Source organism: Chelonoidis abingdonii, chromosome 21, assembly GCF_003597395.2.
Source record: "Chelonoidis abingdonii isolate Lonesome George chromosome 21, CheloAbing_2.0, whole genome shotgun sequence".
NCBI classification, from domain to species: Eukaryota; Metazoa; Chordata; order Testudines; family Testudinidae; genus Chelonoidis; species Chelonoidis abingdonii.
In genome coordinates, this window is record NC_133789.1 from 1,412,175 (window position 1) to 1,424,292 (window position 12,118).

The window sequence follows — 12,118 nt, forward strand, 5'->3', positions numbered from 1 at the left end:
CGGGGGAGGCTTTCATGTCCACTGCACGTGGTCCTCGTTTGGATGCCCTTGAGGTGCTGGGGTCAGAGGGCACGTGAACCATCCGCACCGAGTCAGGGCCCCTTGGGAGCTGTGGTGCCCACCTGGGTGGTGGGGTGTAAATGGGATGTGCCCTCCACTCCGGAGCGAACCAACACTGTGCCTCTCTCTCCTCTGCAGGGACTCTGGGGACGTTGCCGCGCTCCGGGGGTAAGTGGAGTCAACATGTCTCATCTTTCTCCGTCCCCCGATGCGCCTGTCGTCCTGCCCCCTGTGCTGTTACTGGGCTCTGGGGGGTCCTAACCATCCTTCTCCCCCCTCCAGGTCCCGGAAGTTTAACATCCTGGGGACAAACACCAAGGTCATGAATATGGAGGAATCTAACAACGGCAGCCTGTCGGCAGAGTTCAAGCACCTGGTGGGTGGCTGGCTGGCCGGGTGGCTGGCTGGCTGGCGGGCCTGGGGGCCCGGTGGCTGGCTGGTCCGGGCTTTAGCTTGTCCCTTCTGTTTGCAGACACTGCGGGAGCAGAGGTGCGGCAACGGGGGCAGAGCCAACTGTGACGTGAGTGTCCAAGCCTGTGCGCATGGCTGGAGAGGTGGCCTGGGGGGCCCTGAAAGAGACCCCTCTGGTCCCCTCCCTTTGGGCTGGGAGAGCTCCCCCTAGGTGCCCCCTCCAAAGCTCACTGGAGTTCTCTTCTCCAGACCATCTGTAGGGAAGGTTTTGTGCACCATGTTCTGCAGGGAGGCAAAGCCGCACCCCAGTGGGCTGCAAAAGGGGTCACGCCCGACTACCCGCAGGGCGTCTGGGGTGAACAGGCTGCTGCTGGCCTCGCTGTGCCCAGGTGCCAGCCCACTGGTGCCCATGCGGCTCTGTGACCCAGAGCAGCACCTGGTCTGTCGGCCGCCTGGCCCGCAGGTGGGCGGGGGAAGCCGGCGTCCTCTGAACGCCCTGTCGCCCTCCCAGGCCTCCCTGATTGTCACAGAGGAGCTGCACCTGATCACCTTTGAGACCGAGGTCTATCACCAGGGCCTGAAGATCGACCTGGAGGTGAGTCCTGTGGGAATCATTGCTGGGTGGAGCTTCCTGCCCCTGACGGGAGTAGTAGCGGGTCGCCTCGCCCAGCCCAGCTGGGAAGGTGCTGCCGGCTTCCCCCTCAGATAAAGGGCCCACTTCTCCAATGGCTTGTCCTGGCCTATGGGAGCAAAGGCCCCTCCTGGGGGAACGCAGAGCATTAGGCAGAGCCACGTCTCTCTCGTCGATCGCTGGCCTTCGCAAGGCTCCCAGGAGGAGATGGGCGAAGGGAGCCAGGATGCTGCTGTGGCCTTAGCACTGGGTGAAGCCGCTCATGGCAGAGGGGATGGCCAGCTTGAGCAGGGAGAGCGTGCTAGAGATGAGATTGCGCTCGCATCTGGACTCATGGCAGGGCACAGCCAGACAACTCGGCTTGCAGAGCACTGCAGGGTCTGGGCCAGGAGATGGGGCCGGAGCAGGCGGGGGGTGTGTGATGCAGTAGGGTCTGTCTGTGTGGGGGATGGGAGAGCCGGGGAGGACTTTAGGTGAGAGACAGGATTTTTAAGCCTGTAACCTGAGCCAGGTAGGAGGGAGGGGGGTCAGCACCTTTGCCCGGAAAGCTGGACAAAGGAATCGGCCAGCTGGAGGAAGGACAGTTCGGTTTGGGGCTGGGTGATTGGAATTCAGGGAATCCTATGCTGGGATCCAAGCACCCTGAACCCCCAGAAGGACTCAGTTTGAGGGGTCCTGGTTGTGCCTCCAAGCTCTGCTGTAACCTGCATTCCTGTTGTCCAATAAACCTTCGTTTTACTGGCTGGCTGAGAGTCACTGTGGGTCCCAGGAAGAGGGGTGCAGGGCCGGACTCCCCCACACTCCGTGACAGGGTGTCCAGAGGGGCCTAAGGAAACAATCATGTCTCATCTCTCTAGACCCACTCGCTGCCCGTCGTGGTCATCTCCAACATCTGCCAGATGCCCAACGCCTGGGCGTCCATCCTGTGGTACAACATGTTGACAAACAACCCCAAGGTACGTGTGCGGCCAGCCCAGCAGTGCCCGACCCGCCACGTGGCCCCTGGGTGGAAGAGATTCGGCAGGGCCCCCTGAGGGCCTACCCTGAGAGCGCCTGTCTCTGCCCAGCTGAGCTGCCTGGGCCTGACCACTCCAGGTCAGACTCATGTGAAACATCCTCAGAACCTGAGTCTGCGCCGCATGTCGGCCGCGCTTCGAGTGGGCGCACTGGGCCTGGGTGTGGTGCATGGCTGTGCGAGGGCTGAGTCACTTGTGCGAGGGCTGAGTCTGCACAGGTCTGTCACGTAGTTGGAGGCCACAGCCTGGGGGCTGGAGCCTCAGGAACCCCTGTAATTGGGACCGCTATGATCTGAGATTGGGGCCCTGGTGCTGCATGTAGACAGTGAGACAGTCCCTGCCTCAGAGCTTCTCAGCCACCCAGACGAGGCAGAGAGGAGAAGAGGGGAAACTGAGTCATGGCAAGAGGCAGTTGCCGGCCTGAGATCACACGTGCAGGTGATAGAATTACTGCCCATGGGATGGCAGTCCTTCGCCCACAGTACCCTGTCAAAGGGGGCTGAGGAGTCAGGTTGGCTGACCACTGCAAGCTGGTGTGTTTCCTGGCCTCTGTCAGCATCGCCCACAAGAGGTTTCGTTTCCTCCCACAGAACGTGAACTTCTTCACCAAGCCCCCGATCGGCACGTGGGACCAAGTGGCTGAGGTTCTGAGCTGGCAGTTCTCCTCCACCACCAAGCGGGGTCTCAGCATCGAACAGCTGACCACGCTGGCCGAGAAACTCCTAGGTAACCTGCCCTGCCCGGGCCTGTGGATTCTAAACCCCTTAGGTAGGCGGGTTCTCTTGAGGGGTGTGGGCTCTGTCCCTGGGACAGGGGGAGCCTGGTACCAATGCTTCGGGACCCAGGCAGCGAGTGCAAGAGAGAAGGGTTTGTGGCTGGCGTCCTTCCAGCCAGGGTGAGCTGGGTGTTGGTGTGGGGGGGGTGAAACTCGGCAGGAGGCCTGGGCCCCGGTGAGCCCTGCCTGCCCTGCCCGGGTGGCTCTCAAGTGGCATGGCAGGGTCCATGCCAAGTGACGCAGGCTGAAGGCAGAGGCGGAGTTTGTTCCTGGCCTGACTCGCTAGCCGGGAGCACGGTGGCAGCAGCACCTGCCGTGGGATCCCCTGGGGCTCTGTGGTTGGGCTCCGTTCATGGACCCAAGGAAATGCCGTTCGTTAAGGAAATCTCTCCAGTGCTAACAACCTGCTCTGTCCCCACCCTAGGGCCAGGCGTCAACTACTCTGGCTGCCAGATCACGTGGGCCAAGTTCTGCAAGGTGAGAGCTGCCCCCGGTGAGCCCTGCTCCACACTCCTCCTCGGCCTGCACTGACCTGGTATCTCTCTCTCCTCCACAGGAAAACATGGCCGGCAAAGGGTTTTCCTTCTGGGTCTGGCTGGACAACATCATTGACCTCGTGAAGAAATACATCCTGGCACTGTGGAATGAAGGGTGAGCTGTGGCCACAAGCCCTGGGACCCTGCAGCTGGGCAGGAGCCTGGGCCCAGGGGACGGAGGGGCAGAGACAGGAGCTGTGGGGGTCCGTGACTCCCGAAGCCTGGGGCGTTTTCCCTAACACCAGCACCTGTGAGCTCCCCGGGCTCTGAGCCACGCTGGCGTCCTTTGCGGTTACTGAACTCTGTTTCAGGAGCTGATGCAGATTAGAAATGGGGGGGCGCTTGCTTTAGTTGGTGGGGCAGAGGGGGGGCATTGGCCCTGGGAACAGCTCAGCCAGGGCCACGGTGCAGGCTTTGAACCAGGACTGGGGTCTCTTTCTGAAACGTGCCCTAGCTCCACTCCATGCTGTGGGCTGGACGCTGGAGCCGGGTGGGATCTCTGGTCTGCGCGGTGCCGGTCAGGCTGAGGGCTCGGCTGATCCTTTTCTGGACTGAGCGCTGGGAAGCTCTGGCGCCGCCGTCAGGCCCTCAGGACACGTGAGCTGGCCCGTTGGCCCTGGGGGTGTGGCCCTGGTGTATCAAACTGGCAACCCATTCTGAGGATGAACGTGGGGGCTGGATCACCGCTCCCTCCTTCCCTCCCGGCCACGGCATTGGCTGCATGGTGACAACTAGCATGAAGAACCATGCTGTGCTCAATGGATCTGCCTCAGCCAACACCCGGGGGCTAATCAGCCCCTGGAGAAACTTCCTCTCCCAGTTGCTTCAGATCGTCCTCAGGCCCACTGGGACTGCGCCTAGCAACCGTCTGCAGCAGCAGGGCGAAGGCTCCCTTCTGCCAGTAACCCGCGGGCCCTGGCATGCAGCTGCAGGGCTCTTCAGGTGGGGGAGGGAGGTGGCGATAGAGCCAGTCACCATGTGGCTCAGCGCTGTCTCCCCTCTGCCAGGTACATCATGGGGTTCATCAGCAAGGAGCGGGAGCGGGCCATCCTGAGCACCAAGCCGCCGGGCACATTCCTGCTGCGGTTCAGCGAGAGCAGCAAGGAGGGAGGCATCACCTTCACCTGGGTGGAGAAGGACATCAGCGGTACACGCCCTGCAGGCGGAGCGCATGTGTCCAGGCGGGGCCGGTCGCTGAGCCGGGGGAAGTCGCATAGTCCCATTACTGTGGAGCAAGGAGCTTGTGATCTTAGCGTGTCTTTGCCCTGCCCTGCAATCAACTCTGCCACCCAACAGAGTCGGTCAGGGTCAAAGGGGGGCTTGAACCCCACTTTGAGTCCCCAGCCTGCACTCTAAACACTGCCCCTCCTTCCCCTCAACCAGTCACATGAGCTGTGGGAATGTAGCAACCAGCCCCAGGATGCTGAGCACCTGGTGCTGCCAGGAACTGGGGTGTTCTGCATCTCCTCGGAACCTGGATCCCCGGGCTCCATGCAGCCATGCCCAGAACCTGCCTCTGTTCTTACGCAGCTGCTCTGCTTTGGCTAGCGACGGCTGGGTGGGCTGTCCCTGTTCCTGGTCGTTCTGTGGGGCATTTCCCCAGTGAGCCAGGAACGGGCCCATGTGAAACGCTGCCTCCTCCTCCAGGGAAAACCCAGATCCAGTCCGTGGAGCCTTACACCAAGCAGCAGCTCAACAGCATGTCGTTCGCGGAAATCATCATGGGCTACAAAATCATGGATGCCACCAACATCCTGGTCTCACCCCTGGTGTACCTGTACCCCGACATCCCCAAGGAGGAAGCCTTTGGCAAATACTGTCGGCCGGAGAGCCAGGAGCACCCCGAAGCTACGGACTCAGGTAGTCGTTGACATTCCGCCCCAGCTGTCTCTGTCCAGTGGCTGGCGGGAGCTCTGCAGAGAGGGAGTGTCGAGGAGACCCGGCAGCTGGTAACGACCAGTGTCACAATAGCAGGGAGCTGCCTCCCTGCCTGGCTCGATGCTTCCTGTGCTCATGGGTAGAGAAGCCAGCCTGTCTGCAGCTGGCCAGGTATCCCAGTAGCAGGGCATTCAGCTAACCTGCTCTTCTCCCCACAGGCACTGCGCCGTACCTGAAGACCAAGTTCATCTGCGTCACCCCGTAAGTGTTCCCTGAGGAGGCTAGTGTCTGAACAGAGGGTCGCGCTGCACGGTAGGGGCCATGACAGACATGCCTCAACTGAGAGCCAGACTCTGGTGCAGCGAGCCCAAGATCTGGCCCTGTTGGGTTCTGCACAGACACACACGGAGACGCCCCATCCCAGGGAGCTCAGAGACTTGCCGGCTCAGCCCTGTGGGGAGGAGGGGCAAGGGGGGGTTCTCCCCATTTTGGGGAAGTGGGACCCAAAGGCACAGGGTCACCCAGGAAGTGGGCACAGAATTGGGCATTGATCCCAGGACACCATCCTTCCTGTGTCAGAGCCCCCTTTCCACGCAGGCCCAGCTCCGTCTGACGCGGCCACAGTGATGGACACGGCTCTTGGCCTCTCATGGCTTCTCTTGTGCTGTCTCCCACCCCCTCCTGCTACAGAACGACCTGCAGCAACACCATCGACCTGCCCATGTCCCCGCGCACGCTGGACTCGCTCATGCAGTTTGGCAATAACAGCGAGGGAACGGAGGCCAGTGCAGGAGGCCAGTTTGGTAAGTGGGCAGGGCCTGGCCCCCTGGACATAGAAACCCAGGATCTGGGGCCTCTGATCACTTAGAGCCAGCAGGGGACTCCGGGGCTGGCACCAGCCCCCTCTGAGAGCCCAGGCTCCCCTTAGCCCTTTCTCAGCCTGGTGTCTGCCCAGCTGAGAGAGGTGTGTTGTGTCCAGCTGGCTCTGGGGGCTCCCCTCATCTGACTGGCCCCCGTCCCTGTTTTCCTGCAGAGTCTCTGACCTTCGACATGGAGCTGACTCCAGAGTGTGCTGCCTCGCCCATGTGAGGGCTACGCGCCCGGCTCTGCGTCTCGACAACTCTCACTTCCCGGCTCCGTCGTTCCCTCGTCCTGCTAGGTCATGCGTTCGCTCCGTGCCCCAGAGCATCCCCGGGCTGCTCCCTGGGGAGAGACGTTGCCCTGGGGGTCCCGATCAGCTCGCGGCCGTCTAACCGGAGCACCCAGCCAGCGCTCGGAGGTGGTGTCGGGGGGCTGGGCAGAGGGAACCTTTTTTCTATTTCCTTCCATAACAAACGTTTTCTGCTTGATCAAGTGCCTGTTAGCATCTGATTGCCGCCTCCATCCATGAGAAGCACTTTCCAGACCTCCTGCGGCGCTGCCAGACGCCCTTTTCCCAGCTCGTTCCTGTGCTAACATCCAAATCCCCACAAGGATTTCAACGAACAGGCAGTTTCTTTGAGGCAGCCAGGAAAGGAGCCTTGGAACCCAGCAGTCCTAACACCAAGAGCTTTAGCTAGTCAGCGTAGGGGTGAGGAGTGCGGAGAACATGCCGGGCTGATCTGCCTCGGGCACTAGTCAGTGTCGAACGAAGGGGCTGTCAAGCGACTTCCCCCTACAGGCAGGCTATCCCAGAATAGTTGTGCCTCACGAGAGGCACTTGGTTCTGGCCTCCAGGAAAGGCTGGAGGCTGGGCTGGATGGGATATCAGTCCTGGTGCTGGGGTAACAGGTGGCCCAACCGATCTGTCTCCAACATGGGGAGCGGCTGTCCTGGCCCCTGAGCTGGAGTCAGAGGTGAATGGTGCAATTCAGCTCCCTGCCCATCTGCCAGGGCTCAGGCTACACCCAGCATGGGCGACGAGCAAGCCAGGCGCCCGCCTCCCCCTCCAGGCAAGCCCCCTGGAAATCAGCCTGCAGGGACACTTGGCCTGCCCTGTGCGTGGGGGCTGCAGGGGGCAATCTCCAGAGGGCAAGACAATAGTTCTCTCCCTGGCAGACCAGATCCACGCACTGTTGCCGTCCCCATGCTCTCTGATCCCACACAGCTGGGTCCTTCCTCCAGGTGGTCCCTGCAGTGACAGTGGGGTACCCTCGGTTACCGATCTGCTCTCTGGTGTAACCCGACTGACCCCCATCCCTGCCCCAGCTACTGGGCCCTTCGGGGCCCTGAATCAAACAGTGTCCATGGCACTCTGCAGCCAGAGTTTAAACCCCGCAGACCCATCAGGCTGAGAGCGAAACACAGTGGCAGGTGATAGACAAACCTAGGGGGCTTTGCCCTTCGTTTCAATCTGAGGTGGTTTTTTCAGCGATAAGCTAGCAGGCTGGATGGTCTAGGAGAGTCAGCAGCCACCTCCCCAGCCAGCTTTGTGGGGTGAGGGCTGCAGGAGGAAAGCTAACGACTCTCCTAGCCTCTGCCAGAAACGTGCCAAATGGCCAGCAAAGTGTTGTGGGTCAGAAGGTGGATCTCTGCCATGGAGCCTGGGTCACCCTGCAGCTAGTCAGGGCGACTGTATGAAGCCATTACACACAGTTCTACGCGTAACCAAGTGCTGGGCTTTGCATTTCTCAGGCTTAGTGGATCACACTATTGAATCCACATGAGCTGCTGGTGGGCGAGGGGTGCGGGGGTGCAGAGCAAGAGCCATCTGCATTTGACAGTGTGGTCTAAACCCAGGCTTCCAGAGACTTGTGGGTGTTTCCTTTTCTTAACCCAGAAGCCTGGAGAAGCTCCAGGGCGGGGCGGCAGCAAGCGCCTATTCTGAGCTGCTGCTCCAGGCCCTACACCACGGGCAGCCTTCGCACAGGGCTAGTGCTTTGCACTAGTGCGCTGCGTGGGTTTACGCTCGCCAGACTGGCCCTTTACTGCAGACCTAGGTGAACGCTGTTTGCTGACGCAGGTTTATTTCTTAACACAACAGCTGCCTCCTTCCACCACCACCACCACCTCCCCGCCTGCCTCTCGGCTTCTCCCGTCATCCAGCCGCCTCCGGCCTGTACATCCCCTAGTGATGCTCAATACTGTAAAGATTTTATTTTTTGTATATTTTATTGCTGTATTTACAGGCTTTAACTGTCTCCTAAATAAAGGTGCTAAAGCGACTGCGCTCCAGCTGGATTAATCTCGAAGCAGTCGCTCAGACAGTCGGGTTAAATGCAAAACCCAGGGGCAAGAACGGCCAGACTGGGTCAGAACAATGGTTCATCTAGCCCGGTAGCCTGGCTGCTGGCAAAGCCCAGTGCCTGCTGTTTCAAAGGGAATTACCAGAACAGAGTAACTTTGAGTGATCCTTTCCGTCAGCCAGTCCTGGCTTCTGGTAAACAGGCGTCAGGGACACCCGGAGCATGAGCTTGTGTCCCTGACCGTCGTGGCTTGTGGCCATTTGGGGACCTGTCGTCCATGAATTTATCTAGTTCATTGTTCTTTGTTTTGTTTTGTTTTTTTGAACCCTGCTAGCGGTGTGGCCTTCACAACATGCCCTGGCAGAGTTCCCTGGGTGAGGGGGCATTGCCTGACACTTGCTTTTGTCTGTTTTAAATCTGCTGCTGCTACTTGCAGTGCCTGACCCCTGGTTCTTGTGGTCTGTGAAGGGGTAACACTTTCTCCACCCCAGTCATTTTAGAGACCTCGTATTCCCTGTGGCTGTTTCTTTTCCAAGCTGAACAGTTCCCATCCCTTCAGCCTCTCCTTGGATAGAAGCCGCTCCATACTCGGAAGCATTTTTGTTGCCCTTCTCTGTACCTTTAGAAAGATACCTTAGAAATGTCTGATGGGTTGACCAGATCTGCAGACAGGAGCCAAGCTGTGGGCGTACCCCGGTGTTAGAGAGGCATTATGCTGTCTTATCTAGCCCTTGCCTTCTGGTTCCTAATAGAATTTGCTTTTTTGGCGGCTGCTGCTGCTGCACAGTGAGTGGCTGTTTTCAGAGAACTCTCCACGGTGACTCTAAGAGCTCGGAGTAGTAACAGCTAACTTAGATCCCATGACTGTATCTAGAGCTAGGCTTGTTTTCCAGTGTGGGGTGCTCTGCATTTATCCACAAGTCAGCCCCAGCGGCCTGGGCTTAGTTCATCTCTGCGTTACAGGGAGCTGGCTGGGCTGCATGCTAAACACCAAGACAAATGAAGCATGTGTGTCTCCCCCCCACCCCCTCCTGTGGCTGCTTCTCCCCCTACAGAAATAGCAGAACTGGCCGCTGCAGCTGATGCTGTGGTTCCTGGGCAGGCCTGGCTCCTTGAATAACGGAAGAGGAGTGGAGGCTGCTGCCTAGTGGGTCTGCCCAGCAGCCAGCAAGACCTGTGTATTTCCAGCCTGCCACTGGCTCTTCCTACCTCTCTGCCCCCAGGGAGCCGGAGCCAGAGCCCAGCCTGGGCTGCTGTAGGACCCGCCCATTCCTTTCGTACCTTGCTCAGCAGGTAGGGTGCTCTGCCAGACACTAACAACCCTGGGAGGGACCTGGCATCAGGCTTGTGCCCGGAACATTGCGGTTGGAGCCCCAGGCTGGGCAGAACCAGAACCTAGCTGTCCCATGACTAACCCCCCCAGCCCGGAAGCTGGGGCCTAGGCAAGGCTATTGCTATGCCAGAGTGGGAGCCCCAGGGCCTGAACATCCAGCCTGCAGGGCCCATGCCTCCTCCCCAAGGAAGAAGAGAGTGCCTGGGGCTGTGCACAAGCTCTTTAGATCAGCCTTTCTTGCCCTAGGCACGTTCCCTTTTGTGGGCACCACTGGCCTTGCCGCCAGCTCCCTGCCCAGGGCTGGGCCAAGGTCGAGCAGCCCTGGGGTCAGATCATTTGGCATCTACAGTCAGGGCTTGAGCTGAGCAGGTGCCTTGCTGCTACCCTGCCACGGCTGCTTGTTCTGTCTCCATGGTCTGCCAGGGACCCTCTCCTGCTTTCCTGGGCAGAGGCCACGGGCTGGCTGTGGGCACAGCAGGCTCCCCAGCACCACCTCCTGGCCCAGGCGTCTATTACGGCTTATAGCCTCCATGGTCGCAGCAGTCACCGGACCTGAGCACAGGGCTGGGGGTCAGGTTCTTTTCTTACACTGAGGAGGGGTGGGAACCTCTTAGATTTGCTGGTGGGGGAGGGGGATGGATGAAGGCCCTCCAGGACAGTGTCCCCATGTATAAAAGGGGGTGCTAGGTGCAAGGGAGAGAGCAGTGGGGGTACAGGGCTAGAGCCGACTCCTGTTATGGGCAGGCCAGCAGCATGGGCACGGGGCGGTTCACAGCACGGAGGTGCTCCATGGCCCCTTTGCAAAGGAGCTGCAGGAGGAGTGGTTGCCCAGCCTATCACCCCAGCTCAGCAGCTGGGAGTCAGGGCTCAGCCCATGCATTGTGCAGCACCCTACGCACCCAGGTCTGTGTCCAGACAGGGCCTGGAGCTGCTCTCCCAGGGCTGGTTACTGCTGCACCCCTGGGTGCCTGCCAGCAGGAGCAGGACCCTAGTGCTGTGTTGTGCTGCCACCTCGTGGCGAGCCAGAAAGCTGCAGCCGAGCAAAGGGACCCAGCTGTTCTGCTGGCTGAGGGGGCGGGGGCTGAGTTGAGGCTGCTTTGCTTTAGAACTTGGCCCAAAGCCGGGCGAGGGGCTGCTCCTTTCTTCAGCCTCTGCAGGCCCCAATTTCACTCCCTCCCCGTTGGCCAGGGCAGGGGGCCTGGCCAGGAGCCCACTGACTGCAGCATAGGTGCAAAGGACGCTGGATGCATGGGCCAGGCCCAGCGCTGCCATGGCCTCCCTGCATCCTCTTGGGCCGGTCCCTCAGGGTCCATTGGGGACCCCGGCACTGCCCCTTGAGCTCACGCACCAGAGGCCCCCCCAGCACAGCCATACCTTGGCTGGGCTCAGTTGCTGGCACAGGGTGGGGCAGTGCTGAGCAGGCTGCTCAAAGGGGGGCCAGCTAGGAACAAGCTCCCCTTGCACAGCCCCGTGCTGCTGGGGACGGACGGATGGACACTCCTGCGCACCTGCCTGGAGCAGCCTGGGTGTGACGCAGAGCCTGGCTTTAAATCCATCCGCTTTATTACCTGGTTGGTCATGAGAAAAATGGGCTTGAGAGCCACTAGCAATGGCTGGCACGAGAAGGGAATCCCCCCTCCCCTGCTGCCACAAGGATGCAGGGTGTCACTCAGGGGCCAACGTGGGGGGAGGGATTAGCCCATGCGGGGCAGGGTGTGGGAGACCCCTGCTTGTGCGTCCCCAGCCTGCTGCCCAGCATTCCCCGCCCAGAACAGGGGTTACCCCAGGGTTGCCTCTTGATTTTCAACCCCCTGCCTGGCTTTTGGGGCTGGGGCACGCTGGGCTAATAGTGCGTGTCAGGGGAGGATGGGCAGGGGCTGTGAGCAAACATGGGGTGCGGGTAAGGGCCAATATTGATAAAGAAACAAACATGGCTGCTACGGGGTGAGTCTAGGCCAGGCCGCGTCCCCCACACCAAGAGAGAGGGAGCTCTGCCAGTTAACCCAGGGGACAGGAGCTGGACTGGGACCCTGCCATGCCCTCAGCAGCCTGCCCAACCCCAGCACCCACCTGGCTCAGGCCTGGCACAAGGCAGCACTGCCCGTGCAGGGAAGGAATTGGGGAGGAGCTCGGCCAGCATCTCCTCCGTGCACTTCCCACAGCGAGCCTGCCCCAGCGGGGTCCTGGGGAAGCCACAGGGTCCTGCACCCCCACTTTGCAGTCAGACGTGACTCTCAGCCAGCCAGTAACACAGAGGTTTATTCAATGGCAGGAACAGGGTCTAACACAGAGCTTGTAGGTACAGAGAACCGGA

General features: G+C 60.4%; 1 protein-coding gene across 4 annotated transcripts in view; it reads left to right on the forward strand.

Annotated features, from left to right (window-relative positions):
* STAT3 (signal transducer and activator of transcription 3) overlaps positions 1-8,454 on the forward strand; it is a 37,908-nt gene extending 29,454 nt beyond the window's left edge. For 2 of the 4 annotated variants that reach the window (XM_075059755.1, XM_075059754.1), the window contains 13 exons: positions 199-228; positions 343-436; positions 533-580; positions 983-1,066; positions 1,960-2,058; positions 2,709-2,844; positions 3,318-3,370; positions 3,450-3,544; positions 4,437-4,576; positions 5,077-5,292; positions 5,526-5,568; positions 5,998-6,110; positions 6,341-8,454. In XM_075059755.1, coding sequence (XP_074915856.1) covers positions 199-228; positions 343-436; positions 533-580; positions 983-1,066; positions 1,960-2,058; positions 2,709-2,844; positions 3,318-3,370; positions 3,450-3,544; positions 4,437-4,576; positions 5,077-5,292; positions 5,526-5,568; positions 5,998-6,110; positions 6,341-6,396 — 1,207 coding nt within the window. In that variant the 3' untranslated portion in view covers positions 6,397-8,454. The remainder of the gene's footprint in view (positions 1-198; positions 229-342; positions 437-532; positions 581-982; positions 1,067-1,959; positions 2,059-2,708; positions 2,845-3,317; positions 3,371-3,449; positions 3,545-4,436; positions 4,577-5,076; positions 5,293-5,525; positions 5,569-5,997; positions 6,111-6,340) is intronic. The other 2 variants (XM_075059756.1, XM_075059757.1) reach the window with 1 other exon arrangement.
* Positions 8,455-12,118: the final 3,664 nt, after the last annotated feature.